The sequence below is a fragment of the Ranitomeya variabilis genome, chromosome 2, assembly GCF_051348905.1.
Source record: "Ranitomeya variabilis isolate aRanVar5 chromosome 2, aRanVar5.hap1, whole genome shotgun sequence".
NCBI classification, from domain to species: domain Eukaryota; kingdom Metazoa; phylum Chordata; class Amphibia; order Anura; family Dendrobatidae; genus Ranitomeya; species Ranitomeya variabilis.
In genome coordinates, this window is record NC_135233.1 from 32,128,601 (window position 1) to 32,147,364 (window position 18,764).

The 18,764-nt window shown below is 48.2% G+C and overlaps 1 protein-coding gene across 1 annotated transcript in view; it reads right to left on the minus strand.

The window, feature by feature from the left end:
* The window catches only part of IARS2 (isoleucyl-tRNA synthetase 2, mitochondrial), a 65,488-nt gene extending 47,240 nt beyond the window's left edge, over positions 1–18,248 (minus strand). The window contains exons 1-12 of the mRNA XM_077282244.1: positions 17,912–18,248; positions 14,795–14,917; positions 14,107–14,266; positions 11,141–11,289; positions 10,678–10,727; positions 9,388–9,497; positions 8,782–8,872; positions 8,146–8,261; positions 7,323–7,492; positions 6,749–6,839; positions 2,688–2,839; positions 1,532–1,692 (exon numbers count right to left, since the gene is read on the minus strand). Of these exons, the coding sequence (XP_077138359.1) occupies positions 1,532–1,692; positions 2,688–2,839; positions 6,749–6,839; positions 7,323–7,492; positions 8,146–8,261; positions 8,782–8,872; positions 9,388–9,497; positions 10,678–10,727; positions 11,141–11,289; positions 14,107–14,266; positions 14,795–14,917; positions 17,912–18,109 (1,571 nt within the window). The 5' untranslated portion in view covers positions 18,110–18,248. The remainder of the gene's footprint in view (positions 1–1,531; positions 1,693–2,687; positions 2,840–6,748; positions 6,840–7,322; positions 7,493–8,145; positions 8,262–8,781; positions 8,873–9,387; positions 9,498–10,677; positions 10,728–11,140; positions 11,290–14,106; positions 14,267–14,794; positions 14,918–17,911) is intronic.
* Positions 18,249–18,764: the final 516 nt, after the last annotated feature.

The following is an 18,764-nucleotide window of genomic DNA, read 5'->3' on the forward strand; positions in this document are numbered from 1 at the left end:
ATAGCATGTGGGGAGGGGGGCAGCAGCGAGTGGGATCGCAATGATATCCCACTTCAGGATGTCCCCGCTGCTGGGGAAACCACATGGCCCCGCTGATTAAGTGCAGTGAATATTCATTAGCGGCTCCCCGCCCACCGATCAGCTGAGCGGTGAGCCGGGAGCAGCAAATGAATGCTGCACTTAAGCAGCGACACACAGTTTCCCCAGCACTGATCCTGGGGAGAATCTGTGTGTCCGGGGGAGGAGGCAGCAGCAGCAGGGGCCAGGAGATCGCTGCATACCTGCCTGTGCTGGACGCTGAGCTGTCTGTGGTGCACAAGGAGGACCTGTGTGATGTCAGAAGTGGGCGGGCTGGAGCATCACATGGCAGCTCAGAGCCCTCCCTCTTCTGACATCATCACAGGTCCTTCAGACTCCCACCTAGAATCTGCAGCTTCCTCTTATGTCCTGCGCGTGCGCTGTGGAAAGGCAACAAGAGAGAGGGCTCTGTGTGTGCAGCCATGGGATGCTCCAGCTTTTACCTCACCACAGGCTGGCTCCCACAATTAAGAGGTTAGTCTTTCCAAAACACAATAAAGCACTTTGCCACTCCTTTGGTGAACTATAACTCCCAGCATGTCATAGGATCTGCAGGACATGCTGGGAGTTATAGTTCTCCCATGGGATTTTAAAGCAGCACTCCAGTGTTATTTTGCAGTGCTGGAGTGGTGCTTTCACTATAAGCCCTGTGCCCCCATTCTTATACTCACCCTCCAGCATCTTCATATAGTACTTCACAGACACCACACTGGTCCCGCAGCTTCCAACATAATAACGTACTATTATATATAATAACACCACATATAATAGTATGTTATTTATGTTATTAAATATTTTACCACATTTTTTTTGCTTCAAATATTTTTTTCCCTATTTTCCACCTCTAAAACCTGGGTGCACCTTATAGTCCGGTGCGTCCTATAGTCCGAAAAATACGGTATATGTATGCATTTGAAAGTCCTTTATAACTATTTATGACTACAAAACCTGAAAGCTCCTCATAGACCCTCCTCCCTGCTAATTAATCTCCATCCACCTAGCCTGATTGACAGGTATTTGGGCATCCCAGATTCCTGCTGCTGAATTATCACCCACTTAGCGTGACTCATAGCTTCTCAGTGTCCCTCCTCCCTGCTGCTGACTCTCCATCCACCTAGACTTATTGACAGTTACTCAGTGCCCCTCCTCTCTGCTGGTGAACCTACACCCACCTAGCTTAATTAACAGCTCCTCAGTGTCCCTCCTCCCTGCTGCTGTTGAGATCTCACACTGCTCAGTACAAGCTGCAGCTGCCAGTCAGGCTGGGAAAACCTTTCAAAATCTGGTGATGGACCTAAATTAATACGACATATGAATGTAGTTATAGCCAGACGACCCCATCAGGTTTTCCTATTCCTCATGAAAGACTTCAACATGCAAAATTCTGCAACCATTAGATAACATGGCAGGACAATCGCTAATGTGGATTCACACTGAATGGTGATCTGTGTACCTGTTGATGAGGGGGTTTCGTGTCTCCTTATGGTAGAACACAGGGATAGGGACACCCCAGCTCCGCTGCCTGGATATGCACCAGTATGTGCGGCGTCCCAGCATCTCAATCATCCTGTTGGCAGCTGACGCCGGGGTAAACTTCACTTTTTTCAGAACTTCCTGTAAATAAATGAACACAATTTAATGCAAAGACAATGGTGATGTGCTAACCCCCAAAATCCCAACAACACTCCATGGTTTCAACGAGGACCACCAGAGTGAGCGTGCTGGAGAGGCAGGGGGCTTACCAGGTGAGAAAACATAATCGATAAGTCATTATACTATGCCATCATTTAATGACGGATGGGATCCAACCTCTGGGACATCCACCGAGTCAGCACATCGCTGTGCGAGGGTACACGCATGAGGTCACACCGGGTCGGCTAATCAACAGAAGACTGGAGAACGGTGGAAACTAAGGAGGCGATTCGCACGGCCCCCCCATCCAGTGGCCACAAACTATTAAAGTGGCTGCCGGTCCTGCAAATTGATTTGCTCAACTATATACTAAGTTAGCTTTCTTTTGGAGCCATAATTTGGATATACATATGTTATTAGTAATTAATTTATGTTAGCATAATTTTTTTTTTTTTTACCATTGTGATTATGGCGAAATCAAATATGTACATACTACATGCTACACTGCCACTATTATAAAGCAGAATGTATTTTATTTTTTCTGTTTATAGGGTTAACTGATCAGGTTTAATTAATCTTATTTTTGGATAGCTAGGACTTTTATGGAGGCGGAGATACCAAATATACCGTATATACCACAGTATTGCAGTATATAGTAAAAATCACAGCCTCCTATGAGGCATGGCCAATGATGAGGTGGTCTTCACAGGGGTATCGTCAGGGCAGACATGGGGGGTCTTCAGCCATCGCATCCCATCGCCGCACTGTGATCGTTAATGTCGGGAATAGGTTAAAGGAGATTTCTCCACAAAAGACATGTATCCACAGGACCCCCATGATCACGAGAATAACACATTAATGTAAAAAGGGTCACAGATATCGGCCATGAAAATGTGGTAGCATTAACAATGGCAGTAACCAGTGAAGGAGAGGATGTAGAATAACACATGTACGGTATAATCAGTGTCTGCCGTTACCTGAGCCTTGTCCTTTACATTAGCCGTGTTGACAAACCACTGCTGGCTGGCCCGGATGATGATGGGCTTCTTGGTCCTCCAGTCATAGGGGTAACTATGAATGAAACTCTCCTCCTTAACCAGATTCTTTGCACCGAGCAGCATCTGTATGACTAGAAGGGAAAAACCAATGTAACTAGGAGACCAGGAGACGAGAATTTATACTCCCCAATGTGTCATTTTATACCATCTATGTGTCAGCAAGCGAAAATGGCTAATTTTTTGTGCTTATTTTATTCCCGATGTTCCCTATTATTCTGTTTTCTTTAAATTCGTTATACCAGGGGTGGGCAATTAATTTTCCCGAGGGGCCACATGAGAGATTGTGACTGTTGTGTGGGGCAGAACCAATAGGCTGAAATGAATTAAGCTCAATATTAATATCAACATATAATTATTAATATAATAACTATAATTAATATTATCACTCAATATTGAGCAGAATTAAGTATGCCGACATTACTCTATATACCATTTGAACCGGAATACAGCCTCTTCTATATATGGAATAAGCTCCACACAGCCTCCCAAAGTCCAGCATATGAAACCCACAAAGCCCCCCGATGTCCAGCATATGAAGCCCGCACAGTCCCCGATGTCCAGCATATGAGGCCCACACAGCACCCCGATGTCCAGCATATGAGGCCCATACAGCCTCCCCATGTTCAGCATATGAGGGCCACACAGAGCCCCCCGATGTCCAGCATGAGGCCCACACAGCCCCCCGATGTCCAGCATATGAAGCCCACACAGCCCCCGATGTCCAGCATATGAGGCCCATACAGCCTCCCCATGTTCAGCATATAAGGGCCACACAGAGCCCCCCGATGTCCAGCATGAGGCCCACACAGACCCCCGATGTCCAGCATATGAGACCCACACAGCCTCCCCATGGACAGCATGAGGCCCACACAGCCTCCCCATGTCCAGTATATGAGACCCACACAGCCCCCCGATGTCCAGCATAAAAGGCCCACACAGCCCCCCGATGTCCAGCATATGAAGCCCACACAGCCACCCGATGTCCAGCATATGAGGCCCACACAGCCCCCCGATGTCCAGCATATAAAAGCCCACACAGACCCGATGTCCAGCAAATGAAGCCCACACAGCCCCCTGATGTCCAGCATATGAGGCCCACACAGCCCCCCGATGTCCAGCATATGAGGCCCACACAGCCCCCCGATGTCCAGCATGTGAGGCCCACACGGCCCCCCGATGTCCAGCATATGAGGGCCACACAGCCCCCCGATGTCCAGCATATGAGGGCCACACAGCCCCCCGAAGTCCAGCATATGAGGCCCAAACAGCCTCCCCATGGACAGCATATGAGGGCCACACAGCCTCCCTATGTCCATTATATGAGGCCCACACAGCCTCCCTATGTCCAGCATATGAGGCCCACACAGCCCCCCGATGTCCAGCATATGAGGCCCACACTGCCCCCCCATGTCCGTATATGAGGCCCACACAGCCTCCCCATGTCCAGCATATGAGGCCCACACAGCCTCCCCATGTCCAGCATATGAGGCCCACACAGCCTCCCCATGTCCAGCTTATGAGGCCCACACAGCCTCCCCATGTCCAGCTTATGAGGCCCACACAGCCTCCCCATGTCCAGCTTATGAGGCCCACACAGCCTCCCCATGTCCAGCTTATGAGGCCCACACAGCCTCCCCATGTCCAGCATATGAAGCCCACACAGCCCCCAATGTCCAGCATATGAGGCCCACACAGCCCCCCGATGTCCAGCATATGAGGCCCACACAGCGCCCCTATGTCCAGCATATGAGGCCCATACAGCCTCACCATATTCAGCATATGAAGGCGACACAGAGCCCCCCGATGTCCAGCATATGAGGCCCACACAGCCTCTCCATGTCCAGTATATGAGGCCCACACAGCCTCCCCATGTCCAGTATATGAGGCCCACACAGCCTCCCCATGTCCGCATGAGGCCCACACAGCCTCCCCATGGACAGCATGAGGCCCACACAGCCTCCCCATGTCCAGCATATGAGGCCCATAGCCTCCCCAAGTCCAGCATATGAGGCCCATACAGCCCCCCGATGTCCAGCATATGAAGCCCACACAGCCCCCCCAGCCCCCCCGATGTCCAGCATATAAAGCCCACACAGCCCCATGATGTCCAGCATATGAAGCCCACACAGCCCCCTGTCCGCATGAGGCCCACACAGCCTCCCCATGGACAGCATGAGGCCCACACAGCCTCCCCATGTCCAGCATATGAGGCCCATAGCCTCCCCAAGTCCAGCATATGAGGCCCATACAGCCCCCCGATGTCCAGCATATGAAGCCCACACAGCCCCCCCAGCCCCCCCGATGTCCAGCATATAAAGCCCACACAGCCCCATGATGTCCAGCATATGAAGCCCACACAGCCCCCTGTCCGCATGAGGCCCACACAGCCTCCCCATGGACAGCATGAGGCCCACACAGCCTCCCCATGTCCAGCATATGAGGCCCATAGCCTCCCCAAGTCCAGCATATGAGGCCCATACAGCCCCCCGATGTCCAGCATATGAAGCCCACACAGCCCCCCCAGCCCCCCCGATGTCCAGCATATAAAGCCCACACAGCCCCATGATGTCCAGCATATGAAGCCCACACAGCCCCCTGATGTCCAGCATGAGGCCCACACAGCACCCCGATGTCCAGCATATGAGGCTCACACAGCCCCCCGATGCCCAGCATATGAGGCCCACACAGCCCCCCGATGTCCAGCATATGAGGCTCACACAGCCCCCCGATGCCCAGCATATGAGGCCCACACAGCCCCCCAATGTCCAGCATATGAAGCCCACACAGCCCCCCGATGTCCAGCATATGAGGCCCACACAGCCCCCCGATGTCCAGCATATGAGGCCCACACACTGCTCCTATACCGCTGGATCCTTTCTGCCATTTTGGAAGTGTATCGCACACAGGATAGACTGCCCCCGCCCGGATCAAAGCTCACTCCACTCGAGCAGTTGGGGTCTCCTGGGCCGTTCACCATCAGGCTCAACAAGGCTGCTACATGGTGTTCAGTACATACCTTCTTAAGGTATGTGCACACGCTGCGGATTTTGCTGCGGAACCGCAGCGTTTCAGCAGCTGCGGGTCCGCAGCGGTTTCCCATGAGTTTACAGTACAATGTAAACCTATGGGAAACGAAATCCGCAGTGCACATGCTGCGGAAAAAAACGTGCGGAAATGCAGCGGTTTATATTCCGCAGCATGTGAATTCTTTGTGCGGATTCCGCTGTGGGTTTACACCTGCTCCAATAGAAATCTGCAGGTGTAAACCCGCAGCGGAAACCGCAATAGAAACCACGATAAATCCGCAGGAAAAACCGCAGCGGTTTTGCGCTGCGGATTTATCACATCCGCTGCGGAAAATTCCGCAATGGAATCCGCAGCGTGTGCACATACCCTTAAAGTTTTACAGAGTGCTTATATAACCATGCCTCGGCCGATGGGAGCGGAGGTAGGAAGGTTCTGCTAGCGGAAGTCTCCTGTGCACAGCCCTGCTCTGGACGCTCTTCCGTTTCTTTTTACTTCCCACCCTTCGGACTGCTTTAACTCGTCCGATGGTTTCCTGCGTCCCCCAATGAAGGCTCAGAGATAGATTTTACGGTAAGCAGCCCAAACCCTCTTTTTTTCCCCCTACTTGATAATTTTTGAGACTCAATTTCCAAGAAAAATTGACACATGCTACTTGATAAATGTGAGTCTTTTTTATTCTTCTAAGGAGGGAAAATTACTAAGGCTTAGTAGTCAATTAGACCTCCTCTCACCGTACCTGCTTATTTTTGCTCAAGCAGCTAAAAATATAAGAGACAGACAAATGGATAGACTGAGACAAACAGGTGGGTATTTTCGTGGCAGCCTTTGATCCATTCGTGACTTTGGCTCACAAAACTGCCACGAAATCTTCATGTCTAATTGCAGCCCAGAGCGCCCTCTACAGTGCAGTTCTGGTAATTTGAGATTTTACTTCCCTTTTACAGATTACATACCGGCTTCATTTCCATCTCCAAGCACAACTTTACTTTCCAAATCAGCTCCAGCTTCAGCAGTAAAGCGTCCGGCTTCATCCACCAGACAGTCCTTCAGAAAATGAGGGGGAAGGGGGGGAGAACAAACCAAAAACTTATTCAAAGTTCATTTACTTAATTTATGACAAAAAAAGCGAAAACGTGAGATGATCATGATGATCAATTGTCTTTGATTGCTTTGTAAGATAGTTTAGCGTTGTGCTGATTGCTCTGCACAAATAGCAGAAATTTAAAGGAAGCAGCACTAAGGGACACAGGACGAGGCTTCTCAAAAACAGTATTTTTTACCTACAGCACCCGATAAGTTACATGGGTTGTCTAGTGTTAGAAAACATGGCTGCTGAGTTCTAAATACAGCGCCGCCCTTGTCTACGGTTTGTGTCTGGTATTACAACTTGAATGGTGCAAAGCTGCAATGTCACACACGGGTGGCGTTTCTTTTGTATGAAGGCAGCCATGTTTTTTTCTAATCCTGAATGACAATGCTTGTAATGAACCAAATGACCATTTATTACAAGCATCAATAGTCACTGACCACAGGTAACTTGTGATTGGAGGCCACTCCGTAGTCTTCGATGCCGTGAGCAGGCGCAGTGTGCACAAGGCCGGTGCCCTTTCCCATAGTCACGTGGTTTGCAGCTAGGAGGGGAGACGTGCGTCCAGGTACGGCAGGGTGATCGCAGACGCCGTTCTCCAGATCAGCTCCTGGGTTGTCAAAGAAGGAAGATATAATGAAAATTTGCCAAACACAACTATAGTGAAAAGTTAACAAATGTCCCCCCCCTGGGGTCTTTACATAACAATTTGGCTACATATATTTTTATGTTTATTAGTAGAAAATCATGGCTGCTTTCTGACAAACAGTGTCACTAAGAATCTCAGCTCCATTGAAGTGAATAGGACCCGAGCGGCAATTCCATACACAACCCATTGACAGGTGTAACTGATCCCTATTGAGGCTCTGTCACCAGATTTCACAATATAATCTGCATACGTTATTAAAAAAAAAAACTGTTAGATCTGATGATACTGGTGTGCTTGCTTCAACATTCAACATAAGTATGGCTGCATAACCCTTTGCGGACGTTTTCCTGTCTGTTTGAGGATTATACATTAAGTCACCAGCCCCATCAGGTCTTAGAGATCTTTTTTTTTTGTTTCAATAAATTTTATTAGATTTTTTAAAATTGAACAGATCAAGAAAAACCTTCCCACGCAGGGGAGGTCAGCATACTTTAGATCTTAGAGATCTAATAGATGATGTATGCAGTTTGTATTGGGACATCTGCCCTTACAAATCTCTTGCAAGATGTAGTGAACGATAGTTGCACTCTGCAGAGAGAATTATTAAAATTCACCTTTAAATGTTGAAATGACCTCAAATTTAGTCCCCAGGGACAGTGCCGTGGACTCCACACAATCAGCAGCCAGGATATACATCTCCCCTGAAGATCCGCACTTCACAATGGAGTACCTGCAAGTAATACAGAGGATTAGGCAGGATCTGTTAGGGACGATCATCGAGAATGAGAGTGCCTGTGCTCGCCGGTTTCCCCGATAATCAGGCAATGTACGCAGGCTGTGGATGACTCCACCAATGAGCAAAACAGTGCGATTGCGGTACTATTTACACCCACTACACAGTGTAGGGAGCTGGGCCACTTCTGGTACGACATCACACCCTTCAATCAGGTGAGCGGTTGGGGTCTGACTCATGGCACCCCAACCAATCTCATGTCAATTACCTATCCTAAGCCATCATAAACGAAAATACAAAGTGGAGCGAAGAATATACAGTCATGATTGAAAAGGCGTTGTCACCCTTACAGCTTACAAAGAATGCCTCTTTCACTGGGTCCTCCATTGGATGGCATTTCCTACAGACATTCTATAAATTTACCATCTCATCCGCATAGCAAAATCTTGGATGTACGAGTCTCGTCGGCTTTCCTGTCCTATATAATATCAATGTGACTATAAAAAAAAAGACGTACATAGTTTCCGGCATGTAGCAGACCGCCTGGTTAGCTGGAATGGTCCACGGCTGCGTCGTCCAAATCAGGGCGCTGACCGTAGCGGATCCATCTGTGAATCAAACAAAGTATAATAATCGCAGTATTGCTGCAGATCGTGCCTACTAAACATGCCAAGAAATGCCGCAGAGTGCCGAAGCCTGTAGAGGTCACTAAAACGGAGAAGAAGCGTTCAGCTAAGCGCTCCTCTTCTCCAAGACTGAAGAAAAACTCGAGAGAAAGTCTAAGTAGTCAGTCTTGTACATCAGGGGAGAGCTGGGCATCTCCGCTCCTTCAGCAATAATTGGACGTCTCAGCCCCTGGACCTCGTATGAAAACATGTAGCATGTCTCTTTCACACGTCAAAAATTGTTTAAAAAGTCCATCTACACTTTACATCCATCCCAGAACTGACCCCACTGTCTGAACCAGCTCTCTGACACTGCCCCTATTGACAGCAGTATGGAACTTTATGCCAATAAAGAATATTTTTTTTAGAATTTTCTTCATGTCTGAATTTTTTTTCCAAGTTGCATGTATTAAATAGCACACATTAAAGAGAAATTGTTTTGTTCCAGGGGATGTTACCTATGACAGAAGCGAGTTTGGGGGGAGGTTTCTGCAGTGGAAACTTTACAAAGATGGATCGGCTGACGTGTTGCTGGTTGTATTCTAACTCGGCCTCAGCCAGGGCTGTTCTAGAAAGTTGTGGGAAAAAAAAGAAAAAGAAAAATGTGATCAAATAAAAATACATCATAAAATATTACAGATGAGCAAAAAAGATTTGCAGCACCCTGGGTCAAGGCATACATCATGGGGGCCTTGTGAAAGCCAAGGCTGACCAGGATGCCAGCATTCAAGTTACATAGTTATTAAGGTTGAAGGAAGACTTTAAGTCCATCTAGTTCACCCCATAGCCTAACCTAACATGCCCTAACATGTTGATCCAGGGGAAGGCAAAAAAAACCCATGTGGCAAAGAGTAAGCTCCACATTGGGGAAAAAAAATTCCTTCCCGACTCCACATACGGCAATCAGACTAATTCCCTGGATCAACGCCTTATCAAGGAATATAGTGTATATACCCTGTAACATTATACTTTTCCACAAAGGTATCCAGTCCCCTCTTAAATTTAAGTAATGAATCACTCATTACAACATCATACGGCAGAGAGTTCCATAGTCTCACTGCTCTTACAGTAAAGAACCCGCGTCTGTTATTATGCTTAAACCTTCTTTCCTCCAGACGTAGAGGATGTCAAAAGCGAGAGTTAGGCTACTTTCACACTAGCGAGGCTACTTTCACACTAGCGTCGTGCACTGCACGTCACTATGCGTCGTTTTCATAGAAAAAACGCATCCTGCAAAAGTGCTTGCAGGATGCGTTTTTTCTCCATAGACTTCCATTAGCGACGCAGTGCGACGCATTGCCACACGTCGCAACCGTCGTGCGACGGTTGCGTTGGTCCGTCGCCACCAAAAAACGTTGCATGTAATGTTTTTTGGTGCGTCAAGACCGTCCTTTCCGACCGCGCATGCGCGGCCGGAACTCCGCCCCCGCCTCCCCGCACCTCACAATGGGGCAGTGGATGCGTTGAAAAACAGCATCCGCTGCCCCCGTTGTGCGGCGCTTTCACTGCTAGCGTCGGTACGTCGCAACGACGCAATTCGTCGTGCATCGTACGACGCTAGTGTGAAAGTAGCCTATTAGTTAGTAGGACCCAGAACCGATGTTGACGCCTGACCGGGGTCCTACGAATCTTTTTGCTAATTTCTACCAAATAAAAGTAAGAAATGATAAAAAAATAAATAATAATAATAATATTAGCGCCTCACTTGTTTTATGTCAAACACACATGGCAGGCATTATATTCCTTACCTTGTTGATGGGGACCAAAATACGGGTCTGTAATCCCGGTATATGTGACCCTGTACAGAGAACAACGTAAAAATGAAATATTTAAGAACCCCTTAATTACCACACATGTGCCATTTTAGTGTGGGCCTTGCTTCTTACATTGCAATGTTTTTATCGGCACCATAAAACAAGTTTTGCTCGGCGCTGTCTCATATCAGACTGCCCATGGAGTGCAAGCTGAGCTGTCATGTGACAGCCCAGCTCTTGCTTTAAAGGCAAGGACTTAAAGGTCACCGTTTAACCATTCGATTGTCACAGAGTGACTGCACCCTGAGCAAAGTAGTTTCCCAGAAGATTGCCAACATAGAATAAACAATTAAAAAAAAAAAAGCAAAATTTTTTTTTCTTTTAATTAAAAAAAGCAATCATTTAGTGTTGTATAATCTTTTTTGCAGAGTAAAGATGGCGGTATGCTGGTGTTCACCTTTTCGTGCATCTTAAAGAAAACATCGAGCTGCTTTGCCTCGTACTTCTTATCATAAGTGTAATAACAGTTATCCCAGTCGGCCATTACTCCCCAGCGGATGAAGGAGGACTTCTGCTTCTCAATGGCCTTTTCTGCAAATGCCCTAGCTGGAGAGAAGCAGAGAAGATTAATTCAATGTTTTATTATTCTAATTCCTTTAGTCTTTAGGATAAGTCATCAATAATTTATGGCGGCCTGACACCCAGCACGAACCGCTGATCAGCTGTTGTCAGCTCTTGCACTGACTCTGTAAACTGAGTAATGGTTGTTCCAGGATACTGTAGCTCAACTCCTATTCACATGAATGTGACTGAGCTACAGTACCAAGCACAGCACCTACAAGAACAAGCTGATGTGGCGTTTGTAGAAACAGAAGCATAATGGCCCATTCATTCTGAAGGCTGATGGGGGTCTCGGAGGTTAGACCCCACCTTGTGATGGCATATCCTAAGGCTATATAACTGCACTTACAGAGAGATGTTACACACACATATCAGAAGCCTTGAACAATGAGGATCTGGGGTGCTGCAGATGGCCGCCGATTACTAAAATGAAGGGTGAGCACCTCACTCCTCCATGACTGAAGAACACACCACTTATAAAAACGGGTGCAGTTACACTTTATAGAGGTCTCAACAAAATTTGTGTTCCGTGATCCCTCCTTATCTATGTAATAGTGTGTAAGGGTCTTAGAATACTTACTGATCGCCGTTGTTTCCAATTTCCAGCTCCACTCCACAACCTGAAAGACTAGCCGGCTCATACAGAGGCTTACGTAAGGATCGGAAGTTGCTTTTGCCAAAGTAATTCTAAGGAGCGCGGTCTTGCCCGGTTGCCAGCGCTGCCCCGATCCCATGTGACCGCTCTACACTTTTGTTGGTTCACTCCATGTTTTCTGTGCGGCTTTCTCTGTATAAGTCTATGAGACTCAGGACGAGGATCCATAGAATTACATTGAGGAAAATTACTTCCGGTCCACACATAAACCCCGGTAGGAACAAGCAAGTCTGATTTTAGGCCACTTGAGATAGAAGAGGAACAGAGCGGTGCTGGAGACCAGAGAAGATGGCGATCAGCAAGTATCTTAACACATCAACACACCAATACATATATAATTACACTGTTCCAAATTATTATGCAAATGATATTTTTCTAGGATTTTTTTAAATGGTCGGTGCAAATGACAAATGACAATCGGTCTAATAAAAGTCATCACCCATTAGCATCAAATGTTACTGAAGAAACCTCCCAATGATAACAGTATAATCTCCAAAATGAACAAAAACTCAAAATGCACTGCTCCAAATTATTAGGTACAGTAGAATTTCTAAACATTTGATATGTTTTAAAGAACTGAAAATGCTCATTTGTGGAATTTGCAGCATTAGGAGGTCACATTCACTGAGCAAAAAAGCTACTTAACTCCAAAACCTCCTAACGGGCCAAGTTACATGTTAACATAGGACCCTTCTTTGATGTCACCTTCACAATTCTTGCATCCATTGAACTTGTGAGTTTTTGGAGAATTTCTGCTTGCATTTGTTTGCATGAAGTCAGAATCGCCTCCCAGAGCTGCTGTTTTGATGTGAACTGCCTCCCACCCTCATAGATCTTTTGCTTGATGATACTCCAAAGGTTCTCTATAGGGTTGAGGTCAGGGGAAGATTGTGGCCACACCATGAGTTTATCTCCCTTTATGCCCATAGCAGCCAATGACTCAGAGGTTTTCTTTGCAGCATGACATGGTGCATTGTCAGCATGAAGAAGATTTTGCTCCAGAAGGCATGTTTCTGCTTTTTACACCATGGAAGAAAGTTGTCAGCCAGAAACTCTATATACTTTGCAGAGGTCATTTTCACACCTTTAGGAACCTTAAAGGGCCCTACCAGCTCTTTCCTCATGATTCCGGCCCAAAGCATGACTCCTTCACCTCCTTGATGACGCTGCAGCCTTGTTGGGACATGGTGGCCATCCACCTCGACACTCATCAGTAAATAACACTGTTTGAAAATTAGTCTTCATGTATGTCTGGGCCCACTGCAACCGTTTCTGCTTGTGAACACTGTTTAGAGGTAGCCAAATAATAGATTTATGTACCACAGCAAGCCTTTGAAGGATCCTACACCTTGAGGTTCCAGGGACTCCAGAGGCACCAGCAGCTTCAAATAACTGTTTGCTGCTTTGTAATGGTATTTTGGCAGTTGCTCTCTTAATCCAATGAATTTGTCTGGCAGAAACCTTCCTCATTATGCCTTTATCTGCATGAACTCTGTCTGTGCTCTGTTTCAGTCACAAATCTCTTCATAGTATGATGATCACTCTTTAAGTTTTCGTGAAATATCTAATGTTTTCATACCTTGTCCAAGGTATTGCACTATTTAACGCTTTTCAGCAGCAGAGAGATCCTTTTTATTTCCCATATTGCTTGAAACCTGTGGCCTGCTTAATAATGTGGAACATCATTTTTAGGGTATGTGCACACGTCAGGATTTTGTCAGGATTTTGTCAGGATTTTTCATCAGGATTTGTAGCCAAAACCAGGAGTGGAACAATTAGAGGAAAAGTATAATAGAAACATATGCACCACTTCTGCATTTATCACCCACTCCTGGTTTTGGCTACAAAACCTGATGAAAAATCCTGACAAAATCCTGACCTGTGCACATACCCTTAAGTAGTTTTCCTTTAATTAGAATCACCTGGAAAACTAATTATCACATGTGTTTAAGATTGATTTCAGTGATCCATTGAGCCCTGAGACACAATAACATCCACGAGTTTATTTGAAAAACAAAACAATTAAATCTTCATGACACTTAAATCCAATTTGCATAACAATTTGGAACACAGTGTAATGATCTCCTTTAGGGCAGAGAAACAAATCTGATCCCATGTGCCCACCTCCCCTCCACCATACTCCTTACCTCGGCTTCTTATCTCCATAGGGGAGAGACTCTCAGATTGGTTTCCAATCTCCGCCAGGGCTCGGAGCTCTATTGGCAGTCCGTGGCAATCCCACCCGGGTACGTAGCTCACTTTGTAGCCCCTCATCATTTGGAAACGATTTGTTATGTCCTTAAGTATCTGAAAAACATGGGAGCAACTTAAGAGCATTCACATATACACCGTCGGGGGGGGGGTAACATCCCCATATTAAGCAGAATAACATGTTCAACGAAGTTTGTCATTTATGTCATCATATGTGCATGCGATAAATGATATATAGGGAGAACTACGCAACCCTCACACAAACGTCTTAATTCACATAGATTCAACATTCACAACATGGATTATCAAGACACTGCACCACTAAACAGAATAAAGACTTCAATATATTAATTTCAGGTTGAGCTGGGCTATATGATCTGGTGGGTCATGGGGAAGATACGTAATTGTTTGGATTTATAAATTAAATTCATTTGCTCTGTAACAATTACTGTAACCCCAGAAATCCCCTTAATAAATTACGGTCAGCCTCTGGATGTGAACATGAAAGGATCGCATTCACCGACAGCCAGCAGAGGTTCTGACATTTGTAAATTCTTATACAATGCAGCTTGTAATCAGAAGAGTCAGGATGAGTCTGATCGACACCGGCACTGATCCACTTACTTTATTAAGTGCATGGCCAACATGGGGGTCTCCGTTGGCATAGGGGGGGCCATCGTGGAGACTGAATTCTTTTTTAGTTTTTCTCGCTTTTTGCCAATTATAAAGCTGCAAGAAGTTTGTCTCCTATGAGAAAAATACATACATGTATGATAATAATGGTACAAAGCTGGCACACAACATATGGAGCCAGCTGGCATCGCCCGTACCTGTGCTCCTGCGATAGCACCCATCCTCAGTGCCCGAGATCACTTCAACCAAATGCTTCCTGTGATCCCTGAAAATCAATCCCTTCTCCAACATCTTATTTCTTCCCAGTGCCCACTATGTTCCCTGCCAATCCCAGTACCCCCTGAGCCCCTCCCACCTCAGACCCCTGAACATCCCATTATCTTCTCTGTCCCAGTTCCCCTGGGATTTCCAGTTCCCTTCGATAACTCCACATTCGCAGTGCCCCAATACCTTCCCGTAATCCCTCTGCCTCCACAGATCTACTTTACCCCAATACCTCTTATGAGTCAATTCTGTTCCAAAACCTCTGAAATCTTCATCCATCACTGTGCCCCAAAATTCCTCTGTCCCATTGCCCAAGAGTCCTGTCTTATCCGACATTCACTCCTACTAGTCAGCCATGTACCCATCTCCGAAAACTCAGTGGTCCCTGCCCCCTACGTCAGCCCCGAGCCCACAACAGTTAGCTCTGTGGTCCATGCTCCTACCATCAGCCCTGTACTACACACCCCCTAAAGTCAGCCCGTGCCCACAACCGTCAGCCCCATACTACAACCCTCCTAAAGTCAGCCCTGTACCCACCACCGTCAGCTCCATACTACAACCCTCCTAAAGTCAGCCCTGTGCCCACCACCATCAGCCCCGTACTACAACCCTCCTAAAGTCAGCCCTGTGCCCACCACCATCAGCCCCGTACTACAACCCTCCTAATGTCAGCCCTGTGCCCACCACCGTCAGCCCCGTACTACAACCCTCCTAATGTCAGCCCTGTGCCCACCACCATCAGCCCCATACTACAACCCTCCTAATGTCAGCCCTGTGCCCACCACCGTCAGCACCGTTCTAGACACCCCCTAAAGTCAGCCCTGTGCCCACCACAGACAGCACCGTACTAGACACCCCTTAAAGTCAGCCCTGTGCCCACCACCATCAGCCCCGTATTTCACGCCCCCTAAAGTCAGCCCTGTCCCCACCACCGTCAGTCCTGTACTACATACCCCCTAAAGTCAGCATCGTGCCCGCCATCCCCGTACTACACACCCCCTAAAGTCAGCCCCGTGCCCACAACCGTCAGCCCCATACTACAACCCTCCTAAAGTCAGCCCTGTGCCCACCACCATCAGCTCCATACTACAACCCTCCTAATGTCAGCCCTGTGCCCACCACCATCAGCCCCGTACTACAACCCTCCTAATGTCAGCCCTGTGCCCACCACCATCAGCCCCATACTACAACCCTCCTAAAGTCAGCCCTGTGCCCACCACCATCAGCCCCATACTACAACCCTCCTAATGTCAGCCCTGTGCCCCACACTGTCAGCCCCGTACTACAACCCTCCTAATGTCAGCCCTGTGTCCACCACCATCAGCCCCGTACTACAACCCTCCTAATGTCAGCCCTGTGTCCACCACCATCAGCCCCGTACTACAACCCTCCTAATGTCAGCCCTGTGCCCACCATCAGCCCCATACTACAACCCTCCTAATGTCAGCCCTGTGCCCACCACCATCAGCCCCATACTACAACCCTCCTAATGTCAGCCCTGTGCCCACCACCGTCAGCACCGTACTAGACACCCCCTAAAGTCAGCCCTGTGCCCACCACCGTCAGCACCGTACTAGACACCCCCTAAAGTTAGCCCTGTGCCCACCACCGTCAGCACCGTACTAGACACCCCATAAAGTCAGCCCTGTGCCCACCACGGACAGCACCGTACTAGACACCCCCTAAAGTCAGCCCTGTGCCCACCACCATCAGCACCGTACTAGAAACCCCCTAAAGTCAGCCCTGTGCCCACCACCGTCAGCACCGTACTAGACACCCCATAAAGTCAGCCCTGTGCCCACCACCGTCAGCACCGTACTAGACACCCCCTAAAGTCAGCCCTGTGCCCACCACCGTCAGCACCGTACTAGACACCCCCTAAAGTTAGCCCTGTGCCCACCACCGTCAGCACCGTACTAGACACCCCATAAAGTCAGCCCTGTGCCCACCACGGACAGCACCGTACTAGACACCCCCTAAAGTCAGCCCTGTGCCCACCACCATCAGCACCGTACTAGAAACCCCCTAAAGTCAGCCCTGTGCCCACCACCGTCAGCACCGTACTAGACACCCCATAAAGTCAGCCCTGTGCCCACCACCGTCAGCACCGTACTAGACACCCCCTAAAGTCAGCCCTGTGCCCACCACGGACAGCACCGTACTAGACACCCCCTAAAGTCAGCCCTGTGCCCACCACCATCAGCACCGTACTAGAAACCCCCTAAAGTCAGCCCTGTGCCCACCACCGTCAGCACCGTACTAGACACCCCATAAAGTCAGCCCTGTGCCCACCACCGTCAGCACCGTACTAGACACCCCCTAAAGTCAGCCCTGTGCCCACCACGGACAGCACCGTACTAGACACCCCCTAAAGTCAGCCCTGTGCCCACCACCATCAGCACCGTACTAGACACCCCCTAAAGTCAGCCCTGTCCCCACCACCGTCAGTCCTGTACTACATACCCCCTAAAGTCAGCATCGTGCCCGCCATCCCCGTACTACACGTCCCCTAAAGTCAGCCCCGTGCCCACCACCACTATCAGCCCCGTATTACACGCCCCCTAAAGCCAGCCCCTTGCCCTCCACCGTCAGCCATGTACTACATACCCCCTAAAGTCAGCCCCGTGCCCGCCACCCCCGTACTACACGCCCCCTAAAGTCAGCCCCGTGTTCCATGACCCCTGTCAGCCCCGTGCCCTCTTGCCTTTGCCCCTATCCTTATGGGATGACCCCTTGGTGCAGCGCCCCCTGTCCTCACCAGTCTCAGCCTGCGGTCACTGCACCCCCATTACCCCTCTCCTGGCACTGTGCCCCCTCTCCCGCCATTGCTCCCCGTCTCCTCACCTCCTGCAGGCGCCGCTCGGTGCTGACTGTGTCCTCCGGGCTCCGGCGTATGGGGAAGTCGGTGTGAGGCAGCAGCACGGTGTCCCGGTACTTGCTCTTCTGCCCGGGGCTGTCATTGCTGCTGCTGAGCCCGGAGGCGGCTCTCCCCCTCCACAGAGCCCGAGCACAGGGCAGCCGGCGGCGGAGAGCGGTCAACATGTTCCTGACAGACGCTACGGAGAGCGCAGAGGGGACGGGGACGGCGGCCGCCGAGGACCAAACCTCCCACAGCGCGTTCTTCTGTCACTCAGGGAGCGTCCGTGTGCGGGGGAGAGCGTGCGTGAGCCGTGGGATGGATGATAGTGCACATAGGGGGTATAGTCATGTGTACAAACAGACATCTTCAGTCAGAAAGTCAAAACAAACATGAAATAGAAAAATCCAAGCTACAATGATATAACATTAAATAAACGTCATAAAAAATACATAAAAAAAAATAAATAAAAACTGTAAAACTGACGATGTTCTGATTTGCCACACGTCTCCTAACTAATGGAATAGAAAGTCATCACCCTGTCATCTGGACTGCAAAATAACGCCAAGAAAAACAGCTAAAATAATAATTATAAAAAAACTAAAAAACTACAAGTTTGATTTAGCCGTAATTGTATCGCTCTGGAGAATCCCGTTGCTGGGCTCAGGTCATATTTATCGCACAATGAATGTAATAAAATTTAAAAAAAAAACCTCGAGAAAACAATGGTGGAATTTATTTTATCTTTTTGTTTTTTTACCTTGGAACTATTTTTCCTATTTCTCGATACATTATGTGGTAAAAATGAATGACGTCTCTGAAAACTACAACGATAAAAAA